The following is a 21,557-nucleotide window of genomic DNA, read 5'->3' as shown; positions in this document are numbered from 1 at the left end:
GGCCTTACATTTGCCTGTGTGCCGGTAGCACTAATTTGGCATGAAAAGTGTAAACTTTTACAAATGACAAGAATTACATTCGCACTAGCCAAACTATAAGATAAATAAATTAACAGCCCAATAATGCGAACAAGATTCTCATCTTCTTTCCATTTCAGACAGGCACAAAACAAACAGCTATATTTGGGGTCCTGCGGTGCCGAGGTCAGCAGGGTGTTGCGGTGTCTCCTCCATATCGTCCTACACCGGTCTCTGCCGCTTTTCTGCCGCTTTTCTGCCGCTTTTCTTATCTCTCAAGTTGACAGCAACACTAATAACAGCAGTAACACTCGGTAGGTAACGGGTCGTGTAATTATCTAGGTTGCTAAAGTTGTATTTTGTTTGAATGTCGGCAAGGTGGTTATCAAACGTCCCATTTTGCTAGCTAAAAAACGCTCCCTACCACCCTCGTGTGTTCAAAACTCCTTCAAAATACCGCAGCAGGCGCCAATGACAGTGTACTATTTCTCATAATTTGCTATTTCTACAGTAAAAATTACCAACGAGTAATCCTCAACTATGTAAAGTCACTGAAAATCTGTCTAATTTATATGAAGTGGCACCATTATACCTCATTTTTTCTAAAATGTTATTCTATTAATCATTATAGTCATGCAGAATTATACTTATAATGGTAAATAAAGGGCGCACAGTGGATGGTGTTTTGCCCGGTACGCTGTCACAACTTTAGTTCTAATTTTACCGTCGTGTTCGTGGTTACTGTAAGCAGCTAATTTCAGAAAAGCCTCCGGTCTAACCTTGAAAATCAGGAGACGTGACAACACAATCTGAGACGTATGGAGACCGTATGGCTGAGTCCAGTGGTACAGGTGTCAGCCAGTGACAGCACGTTTTAGCTATTCAAAATATATGTGATGTTGGTGCGTAAATATTACTCAAAGTCAATGAATAATTGTTCTTAAAGCTACAGCCAAGATTTGAGAAATATTGTCAATTTCTATTTCTCTTATAACCCTTCTAATTTTTATTGTGTAATCATTGTTCCATTTTTTTTTTAACAAGTATTATATTATTGTAGTACAAAACATCCGTAGCAAGGTATTATATTCATAAATCTAATAAGACAGAACATCACATTTAGTGTTTTTTAAAGTCTAAAATAAACAATCAGGGAATGCAAATGCTACTTATAAAATTATTGGTGGTCTGGAAGATATAAAAAGAGAAACAAAAAATAGAAATATACATAATTATGCTCTTACCACAGCTAAGACAAGAAGACTTAAATAGCCCACTCCCCTTTTATAAATTTTATAAATGCCCCTATATCTTAATAAACGTAAAATATTTATTCGTAATCAGGGTTGGAAATTAGCACCAGCCAAATGCTGGTAAAATATGCAAGTGGCGGCTAGTTTTGCTTCATTTACCAGCCACAAAAACAATGGTAATGGTAACAATGTTTTTTTTTAGGGCAGTAGAGTGGGACAGACCTGCAAGCCAGGCTTGTAAGCTCAGTCTTGTAGGAGATTTCCAGGATTTGAATATGGTTTGTTTTGCGTGTATTAAACAGTAGATAGTCGTTATCTGCCTTGCTTAGTTTACAATTTACAGGAAAAATACCAAATAACATAGTTTGGGGCATACAATTAACTTTATGGCCTGTGGCATGTGACAGGATATCCTAAACCTCTTCCCAAAAAGCCTGAATATTTGGGCCCTTTGTTCCACATTTACCACACGTGTCTGGAGTATTAGGATTGAATTTATTTAGCAGGGTTGGAGTTACTAATGTCCTCATTATCCACTTAAATTGAAGTCATTTGAAATGTGTATTTATAGATTGTGTTTGGGCTTTTAAGCAGATTGTCTGCCTAAAAATAAGAATCCTCGAAGGGGCCCTCTTCCACAGAATCTACCGCTGTTTCTACAGTAGCCCAGAATGGACAAATCAAAACACCATTTGCGTTTTTGTGTCAGCCACTATAGTTGTCCACATGCTTAGCACATGAGAGACATTTTAATTCCACAGTCTTACTGCTAAATACCATTTAATCCAACACACTTTTAATTAAATAGAGTCTAAAGCATAGTGGATTGTACTTACAAAAACTCTTACGGTGGCTATATTGTTCCTTTTACAGGTTACAAATCCATATATTTCTAACATTTCTGTACACGTGAATGTTGTGATCCTCAGGTGCATTTATGGTTATTTTTCCGCACTTACACTCTCTGAAATGTCCTTTTTGTGACAGGCAAAATGGCAGTTCCTCCAGCATATGCAGACCTGGGAAAATCAGCGAAGGACATCTTCAATAAAGGATATGGTAACTGGAAGCAAGATAAAAGGCAGTTTTATAAGTGTGTATTTACTGACCCTCAGAGGACGGGACGGCTGCTTGAAATGCATAACCAGACGCAGTAAATAGCTCCTCGTTGTCTTTGTCATTGCAGGTTTTGGACTGGTCAAGCTTGATGTGAAGACAAAGTCTTCAAGTGGAGTGGTGAGTTCAGCGGTTATTATAAAAATACAGCGATGCATTGCAGATATTTTAGCAGGTTTTAGGTTTTCACAGATATAATGTTATCAGGGCATATGCTGGTCGATTAGTATCAAGAAAGTGAAGCACCAAAATGCCAAACGCTTGTCTAAGCTCATTCAGAAAAAAAATGTTTGTCAATCAGATTTTTAATAACAACATTTAAAGAGAAGGTGCTTTTTAAACCTGGACCCGATTTTCCCACGTTTTTGTGTTTAAGTGACTAATGGAGAAAACTTTTTTTTAAATTGATCCGGTATTGAGAGACACTGCAGCAGCAAAACAGACTGAAATGTAATTCCTATGTGCATTTGTGCACTGTCATATACATCCACCGAAAGTGTTTTTGCCTCTGACAGGCTCAGACTGTTATTGTATTTGTCTGACAATATGACTTAATAAAGAACCTATAGAGAAATGAAACACTTTCCTTTACCTTTCGCCGACCCAGTCTGTTTGTTAGTGTGTAAATCTCTTTTTCAAAGTCATATTTGTAATCAGCCATGTCATTAAAAATATTTTAGGAAGCACAAAGGCTTTGCTTTCTCTACTCAATCACAGCAAACTTTATGGCACTCTGTTCTCCAACTTACAACATTTGCACTGTTGTTTTTCCTGCAAAAAGTCTCCTCTCATGGGATGCCTAAAAGCTCACCTAGTAGAGCGGACACCGTGTACAGAGGTTGTGTCCTCGCTGCTGCAGCCGGCGTTTAATTCCTTTGTGGGGTCCTGTCTGCAATGTTAGCAGGCATTACTAAAAATAATTGGAGCCTGTCGGTGATAAAAACAAGTGCTTTTAATGGACACTGCTGCGATTTCTGTCAATATAAGACCCATTTTAAGAACTGTTGTCTCCATTAGTTGCTTAGATATAACATATGGTTAGGTCTAAAATACTGAGGTTTCCCTTTATAGGGATAATTATCAAAAAAATGTTTGTTTTAATTTTATATTTTAGTATCAGCCGATATAATATCTTTTCGAACTATCTGTGTCAGTATTCATGTCTGACTTTTACTTTCTTGTCTGTAGTGGATGAACTGCTCTAATCTGCTGTACTGTTTCCAGGTATGATTACTTTCCTCTTGTATCCAATCTAGGAGTTTAAAACATCGGGCTCATCCAACGTAGACACCAGCAAAGTCACGGGAACCTTGGAAACCAAGTACAAGTGGGCCGAGTATGGGTTGACGTTCACTGAGAAGTGGACCACTGAAAACACACTTGGAACTGAAGTTTGTGTTGAGGATCAGGTAAAGCTGAAAACTGTGCCATGTTAATAATCATCTCACTAATGCAAAAGCTCAAAATGATGTGTGACTAATGGAGCGATCTCCTTTAGATCACCAAAGGGCTGAAACTCACTTTTGACACCACATTCTCACCAAATACTGGGTAAGCTGCAGATGATATATGTTAGTTGTAAAATCATGACGTGCAATCACTAACTTCTAACTTCATCACTTTTTAATTTGTTTTTCTAATTTCACAGCAAGAAGAGCGGCAAGGTCAAGACAGCCTACAAAAGAGAATACCTGAATGTGGGTGTTGATGTAGATTTAGATTTCGCCGGTCCTACGATCCACGGAGCAGGAGTGGCTGGCTACGAGGGCTGGCTGGCTGGCTACCAGATGACCTTTGACTCGGCCAAATCAAAAATGACCCAGAGTAACTTTGCAGTTGGTTACAAGACCGGAGACTTCCAGCTCCACACCAATATGTATGTTTCAGGCTCGACAAATATTTTAACCATGTGAGATTTTACCGCAGAGTGAAACAAATATCTCCAAGTGATGTTTCTAACTTCTTGCCTTTTTTTTTCCTCTCAGAAATGATGGCTCAGAGTTTGGTGGATCTATTTACCAGAAGGTAAATGACCAGCTGGAGACTGCTGTGAATCTTGCGTGGACAGCAGGCAGCAACGGCACTCGCTTTGGTATCGCTGCCAAATACCAGTTAGACTCCAGCGCCTCCATATCAGTAAGTGTCTTTGGAAGTTATGTTTTTACCTCATGTTTGTCAGCAGCTCAAAAATGTGTTATAGCTTCCATTAAATTTTGTTAGAAATGAGGCCATGAGCCAAGGAACAAGGAACTGAGGTGTAAAGGAATTATTTTTTCCCAAATCTCACAGAAATGGAAAAACATACGCAACTGGCAGTAGTCTTAAAAGTCTGTTATGGTTATCCATTGGCAACCCAACTCCAGACCATTCCCACCCACACCAGTTCCTGGTCCCTGCCCACCACCCACATACCCAGGAGCCTCATTCACACACATTGCATACCAAGAAACCAAAAAAAGGAAAATGGGACACACACTCTAGCTCATCTGCTAGAGTGTGTGTCCCATATACTGAGGCCTTTGCAGCGGCCCAGGTTCGAATCCAGCCTGTGGCCCTTTGCTTTCCCCCCTCTCTCTCCCACATTTCCTGTCATTCTTCAGCTGTCCTATCAATAAAGGGGAAAAAAACAAAAAATAATCTTAAAAAATACATAAATAATGTAAAATCAAAAATAAATAAAGAAATAAATAAGGTGAAAAAATATCATTCAGATAACGTAAGATAAAATAAAATAAAAAATACGAGGAAAAAATAAAATTTTGCTAACAACATAAAATAATAAGAAAAAAAATCCTCATAACAAAAGATAAAATAATACATGATATATGGAAAAAAATGAAAGTCAGATAAGTAAAATAAAATAAGAAAATGGCTGTATGATTTGCAAAAAAATAATCCTTTTGCAATTTTAGTAGGTAATTTTTACACTTCATTCATAATTCACGATTTGGATAGCGCACCTGGCTATACTGTGATCTTGGTAATATTTTTGATTAATTGAGCAGCCTTATGAGATTTTTGCAGTAGGTTTTTCATATTTCTATAATCCTTTAAGATTTTTATTGTATGTTTTTGTACTTTATTTTTATGTTTCTTGACTTTTGCAGTACTTGCGTCTATTATTATTCCTCTTTATATGTTTATTGTATGCACCAAACATGAAGGCAAAGTCCTTGTGTCTTAAAAACTTGCGTGACAGTAAACCTCATTGTGATTCTGGTTCTTATTCTGACAGTCTGAATGTTAGTTAAATGATCTAATGTTTTTTTTTTCTGCAGGCTAAGGTGAATAATGCCAGCCTGGTAGGAATTGGATACACCCAGACTCTCCGGCCTGGTAAGAACCACCTCTCATTTTATAAATATACAACTAAAAACACAGCAGACCTCTTTTCACTAACTGAACAACTGTAAATGTGTTTTTGTATATCAGGAATGAAACTAATCCTCTCTGCACTGGTGGACGGGAAGAACATCAATGCTGGTGGTCACAAACTTGGTCTGGGCCTGGAGTTGGAGGCATGAGGATCTGCTCTGTCGTTTTATGAGAAAAAGAGAAACATCGGCTGAAACTGATCCCGAGCGTTCCCTTCTGGTCAGCAACAGATATTTTAAAGAGAAGAAGCCAAAACAAAACCAGAGCCCAGTTCTAAAGCACTGTTAAAATGGAGACCTTTCCACCAGCCTCCTTTTTATTGTGGGTACAATAACTAGTCATGTTTCAATCACATGTATTTATCATTTACTCCTTCTGCCAATATATCCTCAATAGTGATAGGGTGCACCATGTCCAGGAATGGTTTCAAAACCTTGTTATTTTGCTGAAGTGTGATAATGTAGAATGTAAACCTGAGCTGTTAATTTGCACAGTAGAATATATCTTAATTTAAGCTCTTTCTCCTTTTATTTGCACATTTTATTTGTATTTAAGTAGTGATGTTCAACCTGTTGGATGGTTTACTCCAACAAAATATGCTTATCGAGATCCACGCCAATTTAGCGGCTGGTCTTCACTTATCTTTCTAGTGAGGCTTAATCATGCTGTGATGAGTTTGAGACCTCAGCTACCTTAATTACCTGCTTCTAAATTGCAAGACAATGCTAAATGGGTTTATTTTTTCCTCAGTGTGACTCGTGTGAAAGAATATCTGAGTGAATCATCCACTTTTCTTCCCATTTTTGAGGACTGTGACACTAATCAGGAAGTGATTTGTGTGTTGGCGTGTGTCTAACCTTTGCAATAAAGTCCGGAAGTCAATCTTTATCCTCTCCTGTAATTTGGCAATACACAATTACACAGTTTGGGGTTCAGTATGAAAGCAGTTTGGGGAAAAAAATGATAACGCAGAATAAAAACAAAAGGCATGTGCAGTTTTTTTGAAAAATCAAATTTATTCGCAATTTTAATTCAAACACCACACTTTCTTTCGTAACTGTAAAATTGAGAAAGTACAGATTGAGTAATAAATCTGGCATTGAAATTACTTAATAAACTGTTCCAAAATTTCCACATTAACTTGTAGTGACCCAAGTCCAGATGGTATATATTTTAGCAGCTACCATCACAGCAGATGACCTAACTCCTAGATGACCTAGGACATACAATGTCCCTGAATTACCTTCCTTAGCCTATGAAGTTTTGCACTTATCAGACTTCTGTCTTATAATTTGATGGCTATTGTGAGCCCGTCTCCCACTGTGAGCATGCTCAGGTTGATTCGAGCATCTCGATGCAACTTCTTGTTCAGCTTGTCGATGGCGATGGTGTCTAAATCTCCAGGTCTAGGATTCACCACACTTCCACCCCACAACACCTGCAGGATGAGAAAAAACAGTTTCAGGCAATTAGCTGGTTTAAATATATGTTGTTATTTTACTCGGTGTCCTTGGGTCTCTTGAAAGCTATTATTATTACTATTAAATATTCCACTACAAGAACTCAAACTTCTATATTTGTCTACAGTGAAGTCCTTACGTTGTCAATAGCAATGATGCCCCCTTTCCTCAACAGCTGCAGAGACTTTTCGTAGTAGTTGTCATAGTTTACTTTGTCTGCATCAATGAAGACAAAGTCGAATGTTTCAGCCTGGCCGTCTGACAAGAGATCATCTGAAAGAAACAGAACACAACAGAGAGAAAAGATATAAAGACATATTTAACATCCATCATAATGCACCTAACTGCCACAAACATCTATCTCCTCCTAGTCAACATTATTCCCACTGCTAAATAAGAAACTCATTTGGAAAGTTTGTCTCATGTTCTAATAGCTAATAATGTAAAACAAGGTCAATTAAACAAATGTCCAAAATGATAACTCATTGAGAAAGCAATGAAAATATGAAAATATTCTTTTAATTTCTCTATTAATTTATCTTTTCAGTCTGCCCTGATCCAACTTATTATTAATATTGTTAATATTCTGTGTTTATTGCTTTTATTTTGTTATTGTATGTTACTAATATATTTTTGCCTCTCATCTCTTGTTTAATTCTACTTCAGCTTGATCATTTGGCTTCCATTGTTAAATATCTTCTGGAGTTTCTTGCCTCTGTTTTGCTTTTAAATGTGCTTTATGAAAAGAGTTTCTTCTTATTATTTTGTAAATCAAAATGGACAGAAGGAGGAATTTTAGTGTACAAAATGTCACTGTCAGGAGAAATTTAATTTCACAATTCAAAAACAATAAACAAACCCAATTTTAGAGCAGTTTTCCCCAAAGGAAAGGGCAAATGCAGATTTTTTGGCGATACCATTTAATGAAATACAGTTTTATTTGATTTTTTTATGATAAAAAATGATAAACAAGTAAAAATTATTCGTACTAAATTGGCAATGTCAACTGGTTTGTATTTTTACTAATATATTGTGTTTTTGTGAGAAAAATAAAATCTGCAGGTAAAAAAAAAAAAAAAAAGTCACGTGATCCAGATAACGTCCTCGTTACGTCACTTTACGTGGTCACGGTCACTCCGCATTTGAGTGTTTGGCTCACGTGGAAGGAACTTCAGAAACAGAGCTTAAATGCTAAAACAAAACGCATACGGCTAACTCGGAAATTTGGATATTCACACTTCAGTTTAATGGACTGGGAAGAATAAAGAGAAAAGCAGCACGTGGGTCTTTTTGACGCGACACCTGGAGTTCAGGTAAGTTACCGATACGTAACGTCAGGTAGCCGTTAGCTGCCATCGTCAATGCTACGGTCTGGTAGCTCACTATGTTATATTTACGGTCAAAAAGCGGTGTTATTTAGCATCTGGCTAGCTTAGCTGAAAAGTTTTCGCAAAGATGCAGCTGGTCGCCAGTTTATTGGGCTAAATGGCAACTGATTCAGAATATACAGTTCAGCAATTATACCGCTAATTGTGGGGGAAATCGTTTCAGAAAAAACACTAGAACAACGTATCGAGCGTAACTTTTGTGTGTAGTGTAGCTAAAGATTTAATTACGTTAAAGGCAAAGCATAGATGTCACTTTTGTGTCAGTAGTCAACCTGTGTTTTCTAAACGGCGTCGTGCATTTGCTGTCAAATCAAGTTTAATGACGACAACAACAACAACAACCATTAGTCCTCAGATGATATTGATCAAACAGAATACATATAACTGACTTTGCATAATATATTGTGCATATTTATTAAAGTAGCACACTGCAAGTTTATATATTTTACTTTGTTATTGTACACAATAACATAAAGGTTGATAATGTTCTGTCATGGAGTATTTCACTTCACTGCTAAAAGAATATAAGCAAACTCACTGCCAGAGACAGTGTCTTATTTTGACTTTTTTCATTTTCTTGTCTCACTGGATTGTCAATATAAGTGCTTAAAATGTGTATGTATCATTGAATATAAAAACGATTAATCAATATCGGTTAAATGTCAACATTAATGCTTTTTACTCAGAAAACTCACAGTTTTTACTTCTACTTGTATTTGTTTACAGGGCAGACCTGTGGCTGACGCACTGACGCGTTGACATATTGCAGCATCAATGTGGCGTCTACGCATAAATGTCTATGGTGAGAACTACAGTTTTAGTTGGTGTTTTTCCTCCTCCGGCCACAAGAAGCAACAATCATTACATTACACATCTGTGAGCAAACTTCAATAGACACTCAACACAAAGGCTAGATTCAAGTTTGGTGTTTTAAATGGGTAAAAACACTTAACAAAACAGCTTCACCTTTAAAATAATTTTTTTCTAACACTATTTAGCTTGTTGTTGAGCATTTACTAACTACGGTGGCCAATGTGAAAATACAAATGTTTGAGTAAGTGTTTGTTTTGTCTGTTTCTGCCTCTGTAGAAATGTGACGGCGCACCATGGACGACGACCCGCTCGCGATGTAGATACAAAGGGCTCATTCTAAGGTAATGAAATCATGCCGATACTTGTTTTGAGGTGATTATACACTGCAGAAAACATACTTATTTTATTCAATTTCTGCCAGTATATCCCCCTAAAATCTGCACACTGGACCTGTAAGAAAAGACATGCATTACTGTACCTAGAGTTTTCAGTGCTGGCTGGATGCGTAGATCGATTTTTTTGTCGACTCCAGCCTGTAAACAAAAAGGAACAAGAATGTTTTTAAAATGCAGCAGATACGTTGTTGAAAAATGATAAATAATGCATTCTACTATATCAAGATGTCTTTATGTGTGTATTTACATGCGTGACAATAGTTGCTTTTTGGTTTTGCAAACATGCCGTTGTTTCAGATAATCTGGTTTTGTTATTTTCTGGTGTAATCAAAATAAGATATAGCTATCAGCCTGCATACAGCTGACTGTAGGTTTAGTTATTGTACATAATTTAAAATATCTTTTAAAAAATTACTCTTACATACAAGAATGTATATAAACCAGCATTTAAATAGATTTACCAAAAAATCTTAACCCTGTAATGAGAAATTCTGGAGGTGGTGCAAATGCATATCATTTTAGAGATAACTTTTCAATGAATACGTTCATTTTTTATTTAAAAGACGTAGCAGACTTGTTCAGTAATCGTCTTTATCATACAAATGACAGACAGAGACTGAAGTCTGCTCCACATGCAGGTGCACAGACTTGAATCAAAAAGCTCTGCAGGACGTCTATTACCTGTATGAAAATCCTCTGCACTGATGAGCAATCAGCAGTGGGAACAATACAGCAGTATTACACATCACACACTGAACCCTCCCAAAATACAGTGTCTTGACAAATACTTATACATAGATCTGAATGGTACCTCTTTCCAGAATGGTTTGCCGATGTTGGTGTAGGCTTCACTGACATCACATGCCACGATGGCTCCATCGTCAGGCAAAGTCAGTGCAATGTTCATCGTGTTGTAACCGGTGTAGACTCCTGCAACGAGAGGGCGCTGAATTCAGCATGATGAATGACAACAGACGGGACAAAACTGACCCACTGCATGGTGCTAATGTCCAGCCTTGCTCGTCATGTTGCTGCCTTTTGTAACATAGTTTTTAAGTGGCGCTCCCATTGGCTACGACCTCAAAGTCAGACTAAAACTGGCACCAATTATCCTCTATAAGTATGAATAAGTCATTTTCCATCACTGAGCAGTTTACTAACTTATTTATAAAGTTCACGCTTTCAGAAAAAAAATGCGCTGTCCATTTCTCACGACAGAGCCTGTCCTCTTGTGGTCAGTCAAAATGCTCAGCTAAAAAAGTAAGGAAGCAATCAGTATCATCGATACACTTAAAACAAGTAAAGAAGGTGCCAAAATACACTTGGGGTGAGGAGAAAGTCTACTGAAACACCAAGCGGCTGTATGTTCAAGTGGATTTGATAGTATCTGGAGTAATTTTTAAAAACAAAACATTTATTTTGTCTTCATTGATTGTATTCTGGTGTTTATTGCACTTGCTTTTGAATGTCATTCTAATGCTCATCTTTGCTGATGTGGAGCGCTAACTGCCTCCATCTTTGAAATACGCAATATCGATAGAGCTGCGCTGTCTTGCCTTATAGCGAATATACATTCACTTCCTGTGAAACCTAATTGCTCCTCTTGTGTGCATGTAAAGCAACTGGTGTCTGAACAGCTTTTGGATTGTTGAATCTCAGTCATGAGGGTGTACGTGCTTTAGAGATTAGATGTAATGTCAAGTCTTACCAATCTCTAAGGCTTTCTTGGTTTTAATTAGTTTTGCCAGATTGGCCATGAACTGCGACTGCTCACAGGCGACCATCATGATGCTCGCTGACTCCTCCAGTGTCCTCTGAAAGCAATGAACGGAAACCAGGTGCATTAGATTCACAAATTACTCCGTGAAACAAGATCACATCACCATCAGAGTGCCTCGTTGTGCCAAAGCATATCTATATTCCGGATACTTAGATGTACGTACCAGTCTTAGTTTCTTCAGAACCGGATGCTCCCTCAAGGAGTTATTGAGGACATACTGCATCAGCGGGTTGTCTTTTCCCTCGCCGTGACTTTTGAAGATGCTCATCCTGGGAGATCTCTTTTTCCCTGAGGGCAAACATGACGAACCATGAAGCAATTAGGAGGATCTTAATAGCATGATGATGACATTCAACCTACCGTCCAGCGCATACGTCTTTGAGAAAACTGGAGTCTGGTCTAGTGGATATACAGTAATTATTTGATATAGATTAGATAGATTAGATAAAACTTAAATGATCTCATTGGGGAAATGTAATTATTGCACAAGCAGCAACAGATCCAGATATAGAAATGAAGACTGGTAATAGTAAGACGGTGAAGCTTTACATTTTCAGGGAAATACAATGAATTAATCCAGACTGAAACATTCTGGTTACATCTGTTTCCCAATGTTTTTGCTGTATGTACATCACGAGATACTCCAGGTTTTTCGAAGGCGTTGCAGTTTTGTGTTTAGTATTATAAGTGTCAATAGATGCTGAAAGGGGAATTGAATGAATGAGTAGAATGGGACTGTTTACTGAGCGATGCCAAACTGGGTTTTATCTGTACAACTCTGTCAACTCTGTGTCTCTGGAAAACAGACCGTACAGTATGAGGTGAAAAATAAGATGGGACATGATCATGCACACTGTTTTTAGTTCAACTACTTATAAGTACATTTGTTTATGTTTTTCTATCCATGTAACACAGTGGTAGTGTACAGGGTTGAATGAGTAAATCATATATTAAGTAATGAAACGTGAAAGGTGCTTTAATGTCGCATCAAAGTCACATAGCTGGAAGCATGAGGTCAGACTCAAGTTTAGGTAACTTATTCAAAAACCTAGAAATGACCTAGAAATAACCTAGAAACCTAGAAATAATTAACACAATCCCCAAACTGAAAAGTTCAAAGTATAAAGAAAGCCACAATGATAGCTGTATTTGCACACAGACACAAATCTGATAGAGCATATTTACTGCCTAATTCTTTTTTTTTCTATCAGATTTCTTTTTTTTTTTTTTTAAAAAAAAGAACAAAAAAAAAGACTTGTTTCCCCTCTGTCCAGACCAGGGTTATTATGGTAAACTAAAACTATTGTAAAAACTAAAATTAGGTGCCAAAAAAGCAATTAAATGAAATAAAAATAGCTAGATTTTAGAATAAAATGAAAACTACTGAAACAATATTGTGTACTTTAAGTAAGTAAAATTCAATAAAAACACACTGGAGACCTCTTAAGTTTAGGTCTTTCTCCATGTGGTCAAATTTCTCAACAAAACAAGTTTAACAATTTTGAACTTTTTAAATTTTGCAAGAAAAAAATCATTACAGCATAGTATCATGATATTATGTGTGGCAATACTGTATTGATACAGATGCCAAGTAATTTTTTTAATAATATAAATTATTAATATTGCAAATACAAATTAAACCTCTTGGTAGCCCACTAGCATAATTAAATCAATTTCTTCTTCAGTCCATTAGATACATTTTGCTGCAATAAAAATTATTTGCTGTGATAAACAGACTATAACCTAAATATTATTACATAAAATAGATGTTGACAAAGTTTTCCTTTGGGGACATTAATTGTATTTGAAAAAATGTAATAAACTGCTTGTTATCACAATACTCAGCATATTGCAGAAACATAAAAAATCAAAATAATATTATTTCATAATATGGTGATTCTCATCCCTAAAAACTATTAAAAACTAAACATTTTCAAACAATAAAAATGAAAGTGAAACGAGCAGTTTTGAAACAGACTGAAATGAAAAAAAAAAAAAAAAATAAAAAAAAAAAAAAAAAAACGAATGAAAATACAAAACTAACAACTCTCGTCCAGATCACATAAACTCAGATTTACACTTAAAACTGTTTTATTTAAACGTATATGCTATTTGAAAAATACGCGTATAGTGTCTAAGATACTTTTGCACCTCTGTGCAGATTAAATTAAACATTAAAAACACTAAATTTAAATATATGAGTCCAAAGGCCGTTATTTCACACTGCCCTCTCCCGGGTCAAACACCCTCACCCACTTTCACTGCTGCCGGTTACCTTCGTGGTTATCTTGTGTCGTAGCGACGTTATTACGCTTTAATATCTAGTCTTTACGCTTGATCGCCTTCGCTCTTACCTAATAAATAACCAGCGACTAAAACAACTCCCAGTGTGATGGATCCAGCCAGTGCCTCTTTGGAAATATTACGAAAAGACATTTCTTGACCGACAACTGCACACAATTATGAGTTAATCTGATCCAAACCGCTTCCGTGTTGGGTTAGTGCTCTACCGTAATACTGCGAATAGACGCGAAGCTCCGTTGTGCGTAAAGCCCTTTGACGCTTTAGCATTGCAGACTTCTTATTGCGTTACTATCGGCATTGTGAGTCATGCTACATCCATCATGTGACTACCAGGATTAGCGAGGATGAGATGAGGAAACTAAACTGTGGCGACTGCGACTTAACACAGAATATATAATAAAGTCTAATGCATATCTAATAAATCCCCAAATGCACATAGATCAAGACAGTTAGGTTGCCGAGCTAAGACTGGAGACATGACATGAAACCCACATGTAGCTGTTAACCGTTTGAAATATCAACTCACCACAAAGTTGCGTCTAGGAGGGGTGGCCTCTGGTGTCAGAGAGAGCGCCTAAATGAATTCCTGCTCAAACGACTCTTATGGATTCGTTCAGTCATGCAGAGATAATAACGGTCATATGACCTGCTGCAGCTCTCATGATAGGGTTTCACAATAAACGCCCATTGTGAGGAATCACTGCTGCATGCAAGTTTATGTCAGCTGCCTGGATGTTGTCAGGAAATATTACAGTGATTGTTGTATGTGCAGCTGAACTGCATCAATACCACCGCCTGACATTATTCTACCAGTAAAAGCTCCGCAGTCAAAATTTAGTAAGAAAAAAGGAAATATCAGCAAAATATACTTCAAGTACCTAAAGTGACTCTTCATACAGAATGGTCCTATTCAGTTTTTGTTGTTATATGCAGAATATTATTGGATTAATATTATTACACATGCAATAACATGTAAACAACATTCAGTCATAATATAGTCTAGGGATGAAAATATTTAATCATCCAAGTTACCATGGGTTGATTGTGAGACAATTTTCCTTAAAAACTCAGACTTTGTGGTGGTTTTGTGCCTTTTGTAGTCATTATGCATCTTTTTGTGGTTTTTTTTGTTTTGTTTTGTGTAGTCGTTTGGGTCTCTTTGAGGTGATTTTGTTCATGTTTTCATGTTATTTTGCGTCTCTTTGCATTCCTTTGTATCTCTTTATGGTCTTTTGTGTATTTCTTTGTGGTCATTTTGTATCTCTTCCTGGTCAGTATGAGTTAATTTGACATTTGACATTTTGTAAGTGAAGGTCAGGTGGCCCAATGACACTTTGGGCTCCTGGGGCTGTGCCTGGAAGGCCTGTTCAGTAATCCGCCCACACTATCTACAGCTGTGAGATTAATTGTAGTGGAAAATGTAAAATTTCTCTTTCTGCAAAGTCGTGAAGATCAACACATAATGTTGCATCAAAATTGAAACTTAATAATAGATAATATTTATTGATTTCTGCCCAAATCCATTTAACAACTCAACTAAATGAATTGCTTAACCAAATATATCCTCAAAAATACAAGTTCTTATCATTTATGATTTTTTTTTTCCACCTTCTGTTTTTATCATTTATTAATCATTAGTTGACTGTAAAATAGACTCATTTGTATGTTCTTCTCATTGAATGAAGGACTTTTGTCACAATGAAACGGAAGATCAAAATGGTATTAAAAGCGTTAAACAGATTGCTAGTTTTAAATATATTACACTCCCTGCAAGGGATGAACAGCGGGGTAAATTAAGTAACTGTTTATTTTACATATTCACCTATAATACAGTTAGTGGCTTTGAAGAGTTTTGGTTAGGACGTTGAGTGAGCTTTCGTACTGATAGACAGAAGAAAACGGTCTGGGAGTTACCTGATAGCTGAATGTAATTTCTGATTGAATAGTTTTACGCTTATCTGATAGCAAATATTTGAATCTGCATTTAGACCATCTAGTGACACTAAAACTTTCCAGACTTATTTACAAAAATAATCTACAATTCGGCAAGGTACGTCATGTTCAGTGGCAGCAGAATGGATTTAGGTCCTTTCCAAAAAAAAAAATAGAAAAACCTGAGAGATGGAAGTCACTTAATCTGACTTTTTGTAATCATTGACTGTTGTTATGACACAAGGATTGACCTTTTGTTTTGAACTTAGATGACGCATTTTTGCACTTTTTGGCAACTTTGGCAAAGGTGAAACAAATAGATCCAAACACCCCAAAGAGCTCCAGTTAGGATTTTTTTCCCACATTTAATTTAAGACATCATTTACAACTTTTACAACACATGATTGAATAAGAATTATTTTACCTAGATAATAAATAATATCATAATTAGTGTGATAGAGCTGACTTTGCAGACAACAAGCAGTATGGGACTTACCCTGACTGTATGTAATGAAATGCACAATAAGACAGTTTAAGGTGAAGACGTGTAGGTTAGTTTGGTGTTCAGACAGTGAGGGTCAGTGTTGTCAAGGAAGTGAGGCCCCCTTACACTGATGTTACACTTGGGTCTCCATGAGGTAGTATCGAGATCATAAAGTTTAGAGCTTGTCTGATAAATTGAATTTTCTAGTTGAAAACTACATCATAATCAACATTTTGTGCCCATTTCCAATATTTTTCTTGGTCTGTTAGTCAAGCATTCAATTTATTTGCATGTGGATAATCTGGTTTGAAGGGTCTTAATTTAGAAACGTTCAAAGTTATTTATTTTCAGATGTCCAAATACAAGAGCAGTTGCTGCTATTGAAAACTTTTGGCCTTAGGCTCCTTCCAACAATGCAATTAAAAAAAAAAACCTCAAATGAAAAAAAAGACAGAAAGAGAGAGAGTTAATCTAATGCATAAAGCAGTGAAAGTTAAAATATTAAAATATAGGGATAAGATATAACATTGAATAACTCTATACAAATATGTGGTAGGCATTAGTTGCAAGGAATAAACAGAATTTAATATTATTATTATTATTATTATTATTATTATTATTATTATTATTACCTTTTAAACAAGAGAAAAATAATGGATTTTTTTTTAGTTGCATATCTGTCCACTGCAGTGGACACCACGCATCAGTGGCACTAAAAGTGATTTAATGGAACTCAATAAAAGTAAGAAAAACATACATTTTAAAAACATTTACTTAGAGCTAATGGCACGAAGACTTATGAGAACATTAAATAACAAATTGATCATTTTTTGGACTAATATTGAGTTCCACTGACTCAGTTTTTATACCATAGGCACACTGTGTCCACTGTAGTGGACGGATGTACTTTCAGTCCCAGAAATAGTTTTATTCAGATTTTTAATCATTTTTTTTCCCTTATACCTTTTTTTTCTAACATCTCATTTAGTTAAAAGTATTAGCTTTGGCTGTCTGGCAATAAAATGATTTACAGTTATTCTTAAGGTCCTTGGTGCATCTTTACGAGGCAATTTAAATTTATGATACCTCAAAACAACAAAGAGATACAAACATAATTATTAAATACAATTGTATACAACTATTTTGGGGTCAACAACCTGGTGATTGGGAAATGGCACTACAATGTAAACAGTTGAAAAGAGCTTCCAAATATCTTAAATTTTTTTTTAAACATATGTTTATCACTTTTATGCAGTTATACATTTAAACATACAACATGATGTACAAACATCTGAACTTTTCCCCAAAGGAAATGTATGGCAGTGTCAAAACAAATAATAATATTAATATGAATAACAACATAAATAATAAAAACATATGTTTAAAAAAGAATTTAAGTTATTTGACTTGCTAAGGGCCATAAATAAATATTTTTTTTAAAATTGCATATACTAAAATTAGTATAGTAGTATTAAGTACAGCATCAATCAGGGTACATACCACATATATCTCTCAAATTTAGTTGACATGCATTAAAGGTAAAGTAAATGTAGTGTTTCAGTCCTGCATGCACAGCATTGTGGCAAAAATAATCTAGACACTGTGTCAGTAATGCAGTTTCCACTGGTCTGTTTTCGTTATTTCCCTGTCTTCAATCTGAATAGAAGATGCAGGTAGAGATGCCTCCTCTAGAGGGAGGAAATGAGCACCAGCAGGTCCTCGATGACTTCTGAACAGTACATTAATATTTCTCAACAATATGAGAGAAACTATTCATAAACAAACAGTGGCAACAAATCCAGTGCATGTGAAAGCCACGGTGATAGCACAGGTTCCTGTTTGGTAATGACGGTGTGCAGAGTTTAGTATTCACTCTCACAGGGACTAAGATCACCTACCCCTCCTTGTACCTGTTCTACCTGATGGATAGCTCACAGTCTGTATTCTCTGTTCTCACTGATCTCCAGTTCCCAGGAAGCTCCGACTGCTGGCCCCGCCGCCACCGCTGCTGCTTCTCACTGACAGAGTCTGGACAGCAGGGGAGGGTAGAGCATTCCTCCAGGGGGCTGGGACGCTTCCAGCTGGGCAGCTGAGGTGTGGAGCTCGCCTCGGGGTAAGCCTCTTGTGTGAGTAAACACCATAACAATCCAGCAGAGAGACACGCTCCCCGGGTCGGGGAATTTTCTGGTATGCCAGAACAATGTCTGACACTGTTGTGATGATTGAATTTTATAGGCCGGCTTGGACTCGAGTCCACTGTCTATGTGAAGAAGTGTTTTATGATGCCGGGATGATTAATGTGCTCTGAAATGTGTAGGCCTTCTTTGTATGTGTGATGAGGCAATATTCAGTTTTTATCGCAGACCGCGGGGAACTTTACGAGTCTATTATCCGTCTATATGTAGCACTTGTGAAGCTTTAAGTGACCTTCTGTTTCAATCATCCACCTGGTTATTCGCTACCACCCGTTATTACTTAGCAAACACGCCCTACAAAATTTTAAATCAGAGCTGAACTGTGCTCGTCAGACTTCTCTGCTCTCCCAGACAATGAAATGCCATGTAAGTCCGCTCCTCTTAACTCGTGGAATTTGACTTTGGCAGCAGTCTTTCTCTTTGACTGACAGATGAGCGAGCGATACGGCTCCATCAAAAAGTGCAGCCTGACAGTTCGATTTGACAGCCCTCTTCAAACCAAATATACTCCTTGTTCCTGGCACTACATCAACTTGACAAGAAGAAAAGTGGTACAAAAAAAAAAGAAAAAAAGATGTAGATATCTATTCTCTGATATAGATTTCACTATGAAATAATAGAAATAAATGTCCATATGCACAGCGGTGTCACCCAGTGTTTAGTTCTCCCATCATTCGTCTGTCATTTATGCCACTACGCAGTCATTGTGCCCGTCTGAAAGTGATTGAAATACTATCTTATCTCTTATGTTGTTTTAGAGCTGTAACCACCCGTCCATTAATGGTTAATGTATTGATTATGTTTGGAATCAATTGATTAGTCAAAAAAAAACTAGTCTGATGATTAGAGTTATTTACAGTTTAGTACATTTACTCATTCATTAGTTTATCTTTGTAAACTTACCTATAGCAGTATTTGCAGATTCATGGATCTCATACATGCCTTGATTTTTATTATTTTTGGACATTTTTGTGTAGTTAATTTTTCATGGCTGTATAAAGACGACTCGATACAGCATTTGAGGCAGGGCCCTGTTCATTCCTGTAAAAAAAAAAAAAAAAAAAAAAAAAAGTTACTTAGTGGTGCATGAAGCAAAAACAAAAACCAAACAACTATTTTTTTCAGTATGGAATTACCTGGATCTTAAGCATCATGGGACTCAAAGAGCAAACACACTAGAAATGTTAACAGCTAATTTTCCAGTTAGCCCTCCATTCACTTGAATGGGAATGAAAATGATTTAATCATGTGGCTCATCTAGACTTAGACTAGAAATGTTACTAGGCAGAGTCAAACAAGTCATTATTGAGAGTTGTGATGCTCAAAATTTCTCCACTGTCTTACAGACGTCTTGCTCACAATGCGAGTCTATAAGTCTTCTTGGGCCCCATGGCATCATGTGATGGACCTGGGTGTTGTAATTCCACGTTTGGCCACTTTTTAAAATGTCTTGAAAACCAGACACTGTTCTTGGGTGTTTGTGTTTTACTGCCTCCAGCACTGTACAGCGGTTTCCTCATTTCGTCGCCAAATTTCAGATTGACTGATTGCTTCCCCAAGCAGGGAACAGCCCTCCATATGCTATACATGAGACTCGTTTGAATTTTTGATAAAATTAGAGATGTGGTTAGCTGTTCGGAAGAGAGTTGTAGTGATAAGTCAATGGATAAGTTAATTGACAAAAAATTTATCAGGAACTGTTAATTTGATTTTTACGCAAAGATAAAAAAAAAATATCTTTGTTTGTGCTCTCCAGATGTGGATATTTTGCGGGTTTCTTCCCCCTCTATCATAGTAAGCTGAATATGTTTTGGTTTTGGTTTTTCTGTCAGATAAAATAAGACATTTGGAAATGATACTGCGGGTTCTTGGAAAACATGAATGTCATAAAAATAAATAAATTAACTGACAACAAAACAGACATTTGGAACAAGGCTAGCCCACCCATCAGATGTTTCCAGAGCTCAAGGAGACTTATTCAAATACTTGCTTTATACAACCAAAAGCCCCAAAAACCAAATTTATTCAATTTGCAGTTATATTAAAAACAGATACAAGCAACCAATATTTACAGTTTAGAAGCTCAAGAAAGATAGTACTTTTGCTTCAAAAATGATTGAAATAACAACTTCAGTATTACAATTTTAGCAAATGATGTATAAAAATCAAAACAGTTCCTCTCCTTGCTGGTGCAACAATGTCAAATTGCACTGCATGGAACTTAAATAGATAGAATTTCTGATGTGAATTATTTTGTTAATAATGTATCACGCAGTGCTTAATGTACACAGCAAAGAACTTTTAAAACCTAAGGCCTCTGGGTAAACATGACCCTTTAATAGCCATTAAAAAACATCCTTAGTCAATTATTCATCAATGTGAAATGTTTCTGCCATTAGCAGGGGGCCAACATGAAGTTGTGATCAAGTCACTAAATATTCTTGTACTAGTGCTGTCATCACCCGAGTGTGTAAATCCTCATCATTGTGATATGCCTACATTCTGCTCTCCCATTTAGCTAATAAAATGCATAGACCTAAATGATTCATGGCAACCATTTACATAATTCATAATTAAATCACAACCCGATGGCTTGGAATTTATTAATAGTGAAAATGCATGTGCCGCCATCGTGATATACTAATTAATATCTTCAGTTATCATTGGCACATTGCTCACTCAGCTGGGGTCTGGTTATGGGGCAGGAATAATGCAATGCAACAACAAATTATCAGTGCATTTAAGTGGGAATGTCTCGGAGTGATGGCCACAATATGCATTTGCCTGAAGAACTTAATGGGGGAATCTGTTTTATCGGAGTTGTCACGTTCTGGCTAATCATTTTGAACACTGTAAAGATTAGGGCTAATGCATTCCCATCCTCGAGCTCCCGCGTAGGGCTGCAGGGCGTCTCTAATCGTGCCGTACACTTTTCCTAACGTCCACAAACACATGTGCCACACATGCTCTCAGAAACACGTTTCATCCTGTAGACAAAGGACAACTGAAACTTAAAACAGCATTGCTTTCAAAGCAGATATTTG

At 36.6% G+C, this 21,557-nt stretch overlaps 2 protein-coding genes across 3 annotated transcripts; one reads left to right on the top strand and one right to left on the bottom strand.

Annotated features, from left to right (window-relative positions):
• Nucleotides 1-199: 199 nt before the first annotated feature.
• Nucleotides 200-6,650, top strand: LOC121958529 (voltage-dependent anion-selective channel protein 2-like). Its single transcript, XM_042507495.1, has 9 exons — nt 200-332; nt 2,259-2,330; nt 2,458-2,507; nt 3,644-3,796; nt 3,886-3,938; nt 4,036-4,263; nt 4,373-4,523; nt 5,666-5,723; nt 5,820-6,650. The coding sequence occupies exons 2-9, from the start codon at nt 2,264-2,266 to the stop codon at nt 5,909-5,911; spliced, it is 852 nt and encodes a 283-aa protein (XP_042363429.1). The 5' UTR covers nt 200-332; nt 2,259-2,263; the 3' UTR covers nt 5,912-6,650.
• A 108-nt stretch (nt 6,651-6,758) lies between these two features.
• LOC121958530 (catechol O-methyltransferase domain-containing protein 1-like) lies at nt 6,759-14,533 on the bottom strand. Of its 2 annotated transcripts, none has more exons than XM_042507498.1 (7): nt 14,429-14,533; nt 11,762-11,886; nt 11,527-11,632; nt 10,630-10,748; nt 9,902-9,956; nt 7,362-7,495; nt 6,759-7,200 (listed from the first exon to the last, which is right to left on the bottom strand). In XM_042507498.1, the coding sequence occupies exons 2-7, from the start codon at nt 11,864-11,866 to the stop codon at nt 7,048-7,050; spliced, it is 672 nt and encodes a 223-aa protein (XP_042363432.1). In that variant the 5' UTR covers nt 11,867-11,886; nt 14,429-14,533; the 3' UTR covers nt 6,759-7,047. The 2 variants fall into 2 exon arrangements, with proteins under 2 accessions (XP_042363432.1, XP_042363431.1); XM_042507497.1 differs by lacking the exon at nt 14,429-14,533 and adding an exon at nt 13,953-14,094.
• Nucleotides 14,534-21,557: the final 7,024 nt, after the last annotated feature.

This window comes from Plectropomus leopardus, chromosome 19, assembly GCF_008729295.1.
Source record: "Plectropomus leopardus isolate mb chromosome 19, YSFRI_Pleo_2.0, whole genome shotgun sequence".
Classification (NCBI taxonomy): Eukaryota; Metazoa; Chordata; class Actinopteri; order Perciformes; family Serranidae; genus Plectropomus; species Plectropomus leopardus.
This window is presented reverse-complemented; position numbering and strand designations above follow the sequence as displayed.

Coding starts and splice junctions, on each gene's coding strand:
- LOC121958530 (XM_042507497.1), bottom strand. CDS start 14,034: ATGTCTTTTCGTAATATTTCCAAAGAGGCACTGGCTGGATCCATCACA. Junction 10,749..11,526: donor CAAGAAAGCCTTAGAGATTG/GTAAGACTTGAC, acceptor CTCTCGTTGCAG/GAGTCTACACCGGTTACAAC. Junction 9,957..10,629: donor GCAAACCATTCTGGAAAGAG/GTACCATTCAGA, acceptor TTTTGTTTACAG/GCTGGAGTCGACAAAAAAAT.
- LOC121958529 (XM_042507495.1), top strand. CDS start 2,264: ATGGCAGTTCCTCCAGCATATGCAGACCTGGGAAAATCAGCGAAGGAC. Junction 3,939..4,035: donor ACATTCTCACCAAATACTGG/GTAAGCTGCAGA, acceptor CTAATTTCACAG/CAAGAAGAGCGGCAAGGTCA. Junction 5,724..5,819: donor CACCCAGACTCTCCGGCCTG/GTAAGAACCACC, acceptor TTTGTATATCAG/GAATGAAACTAATCCTCTCT.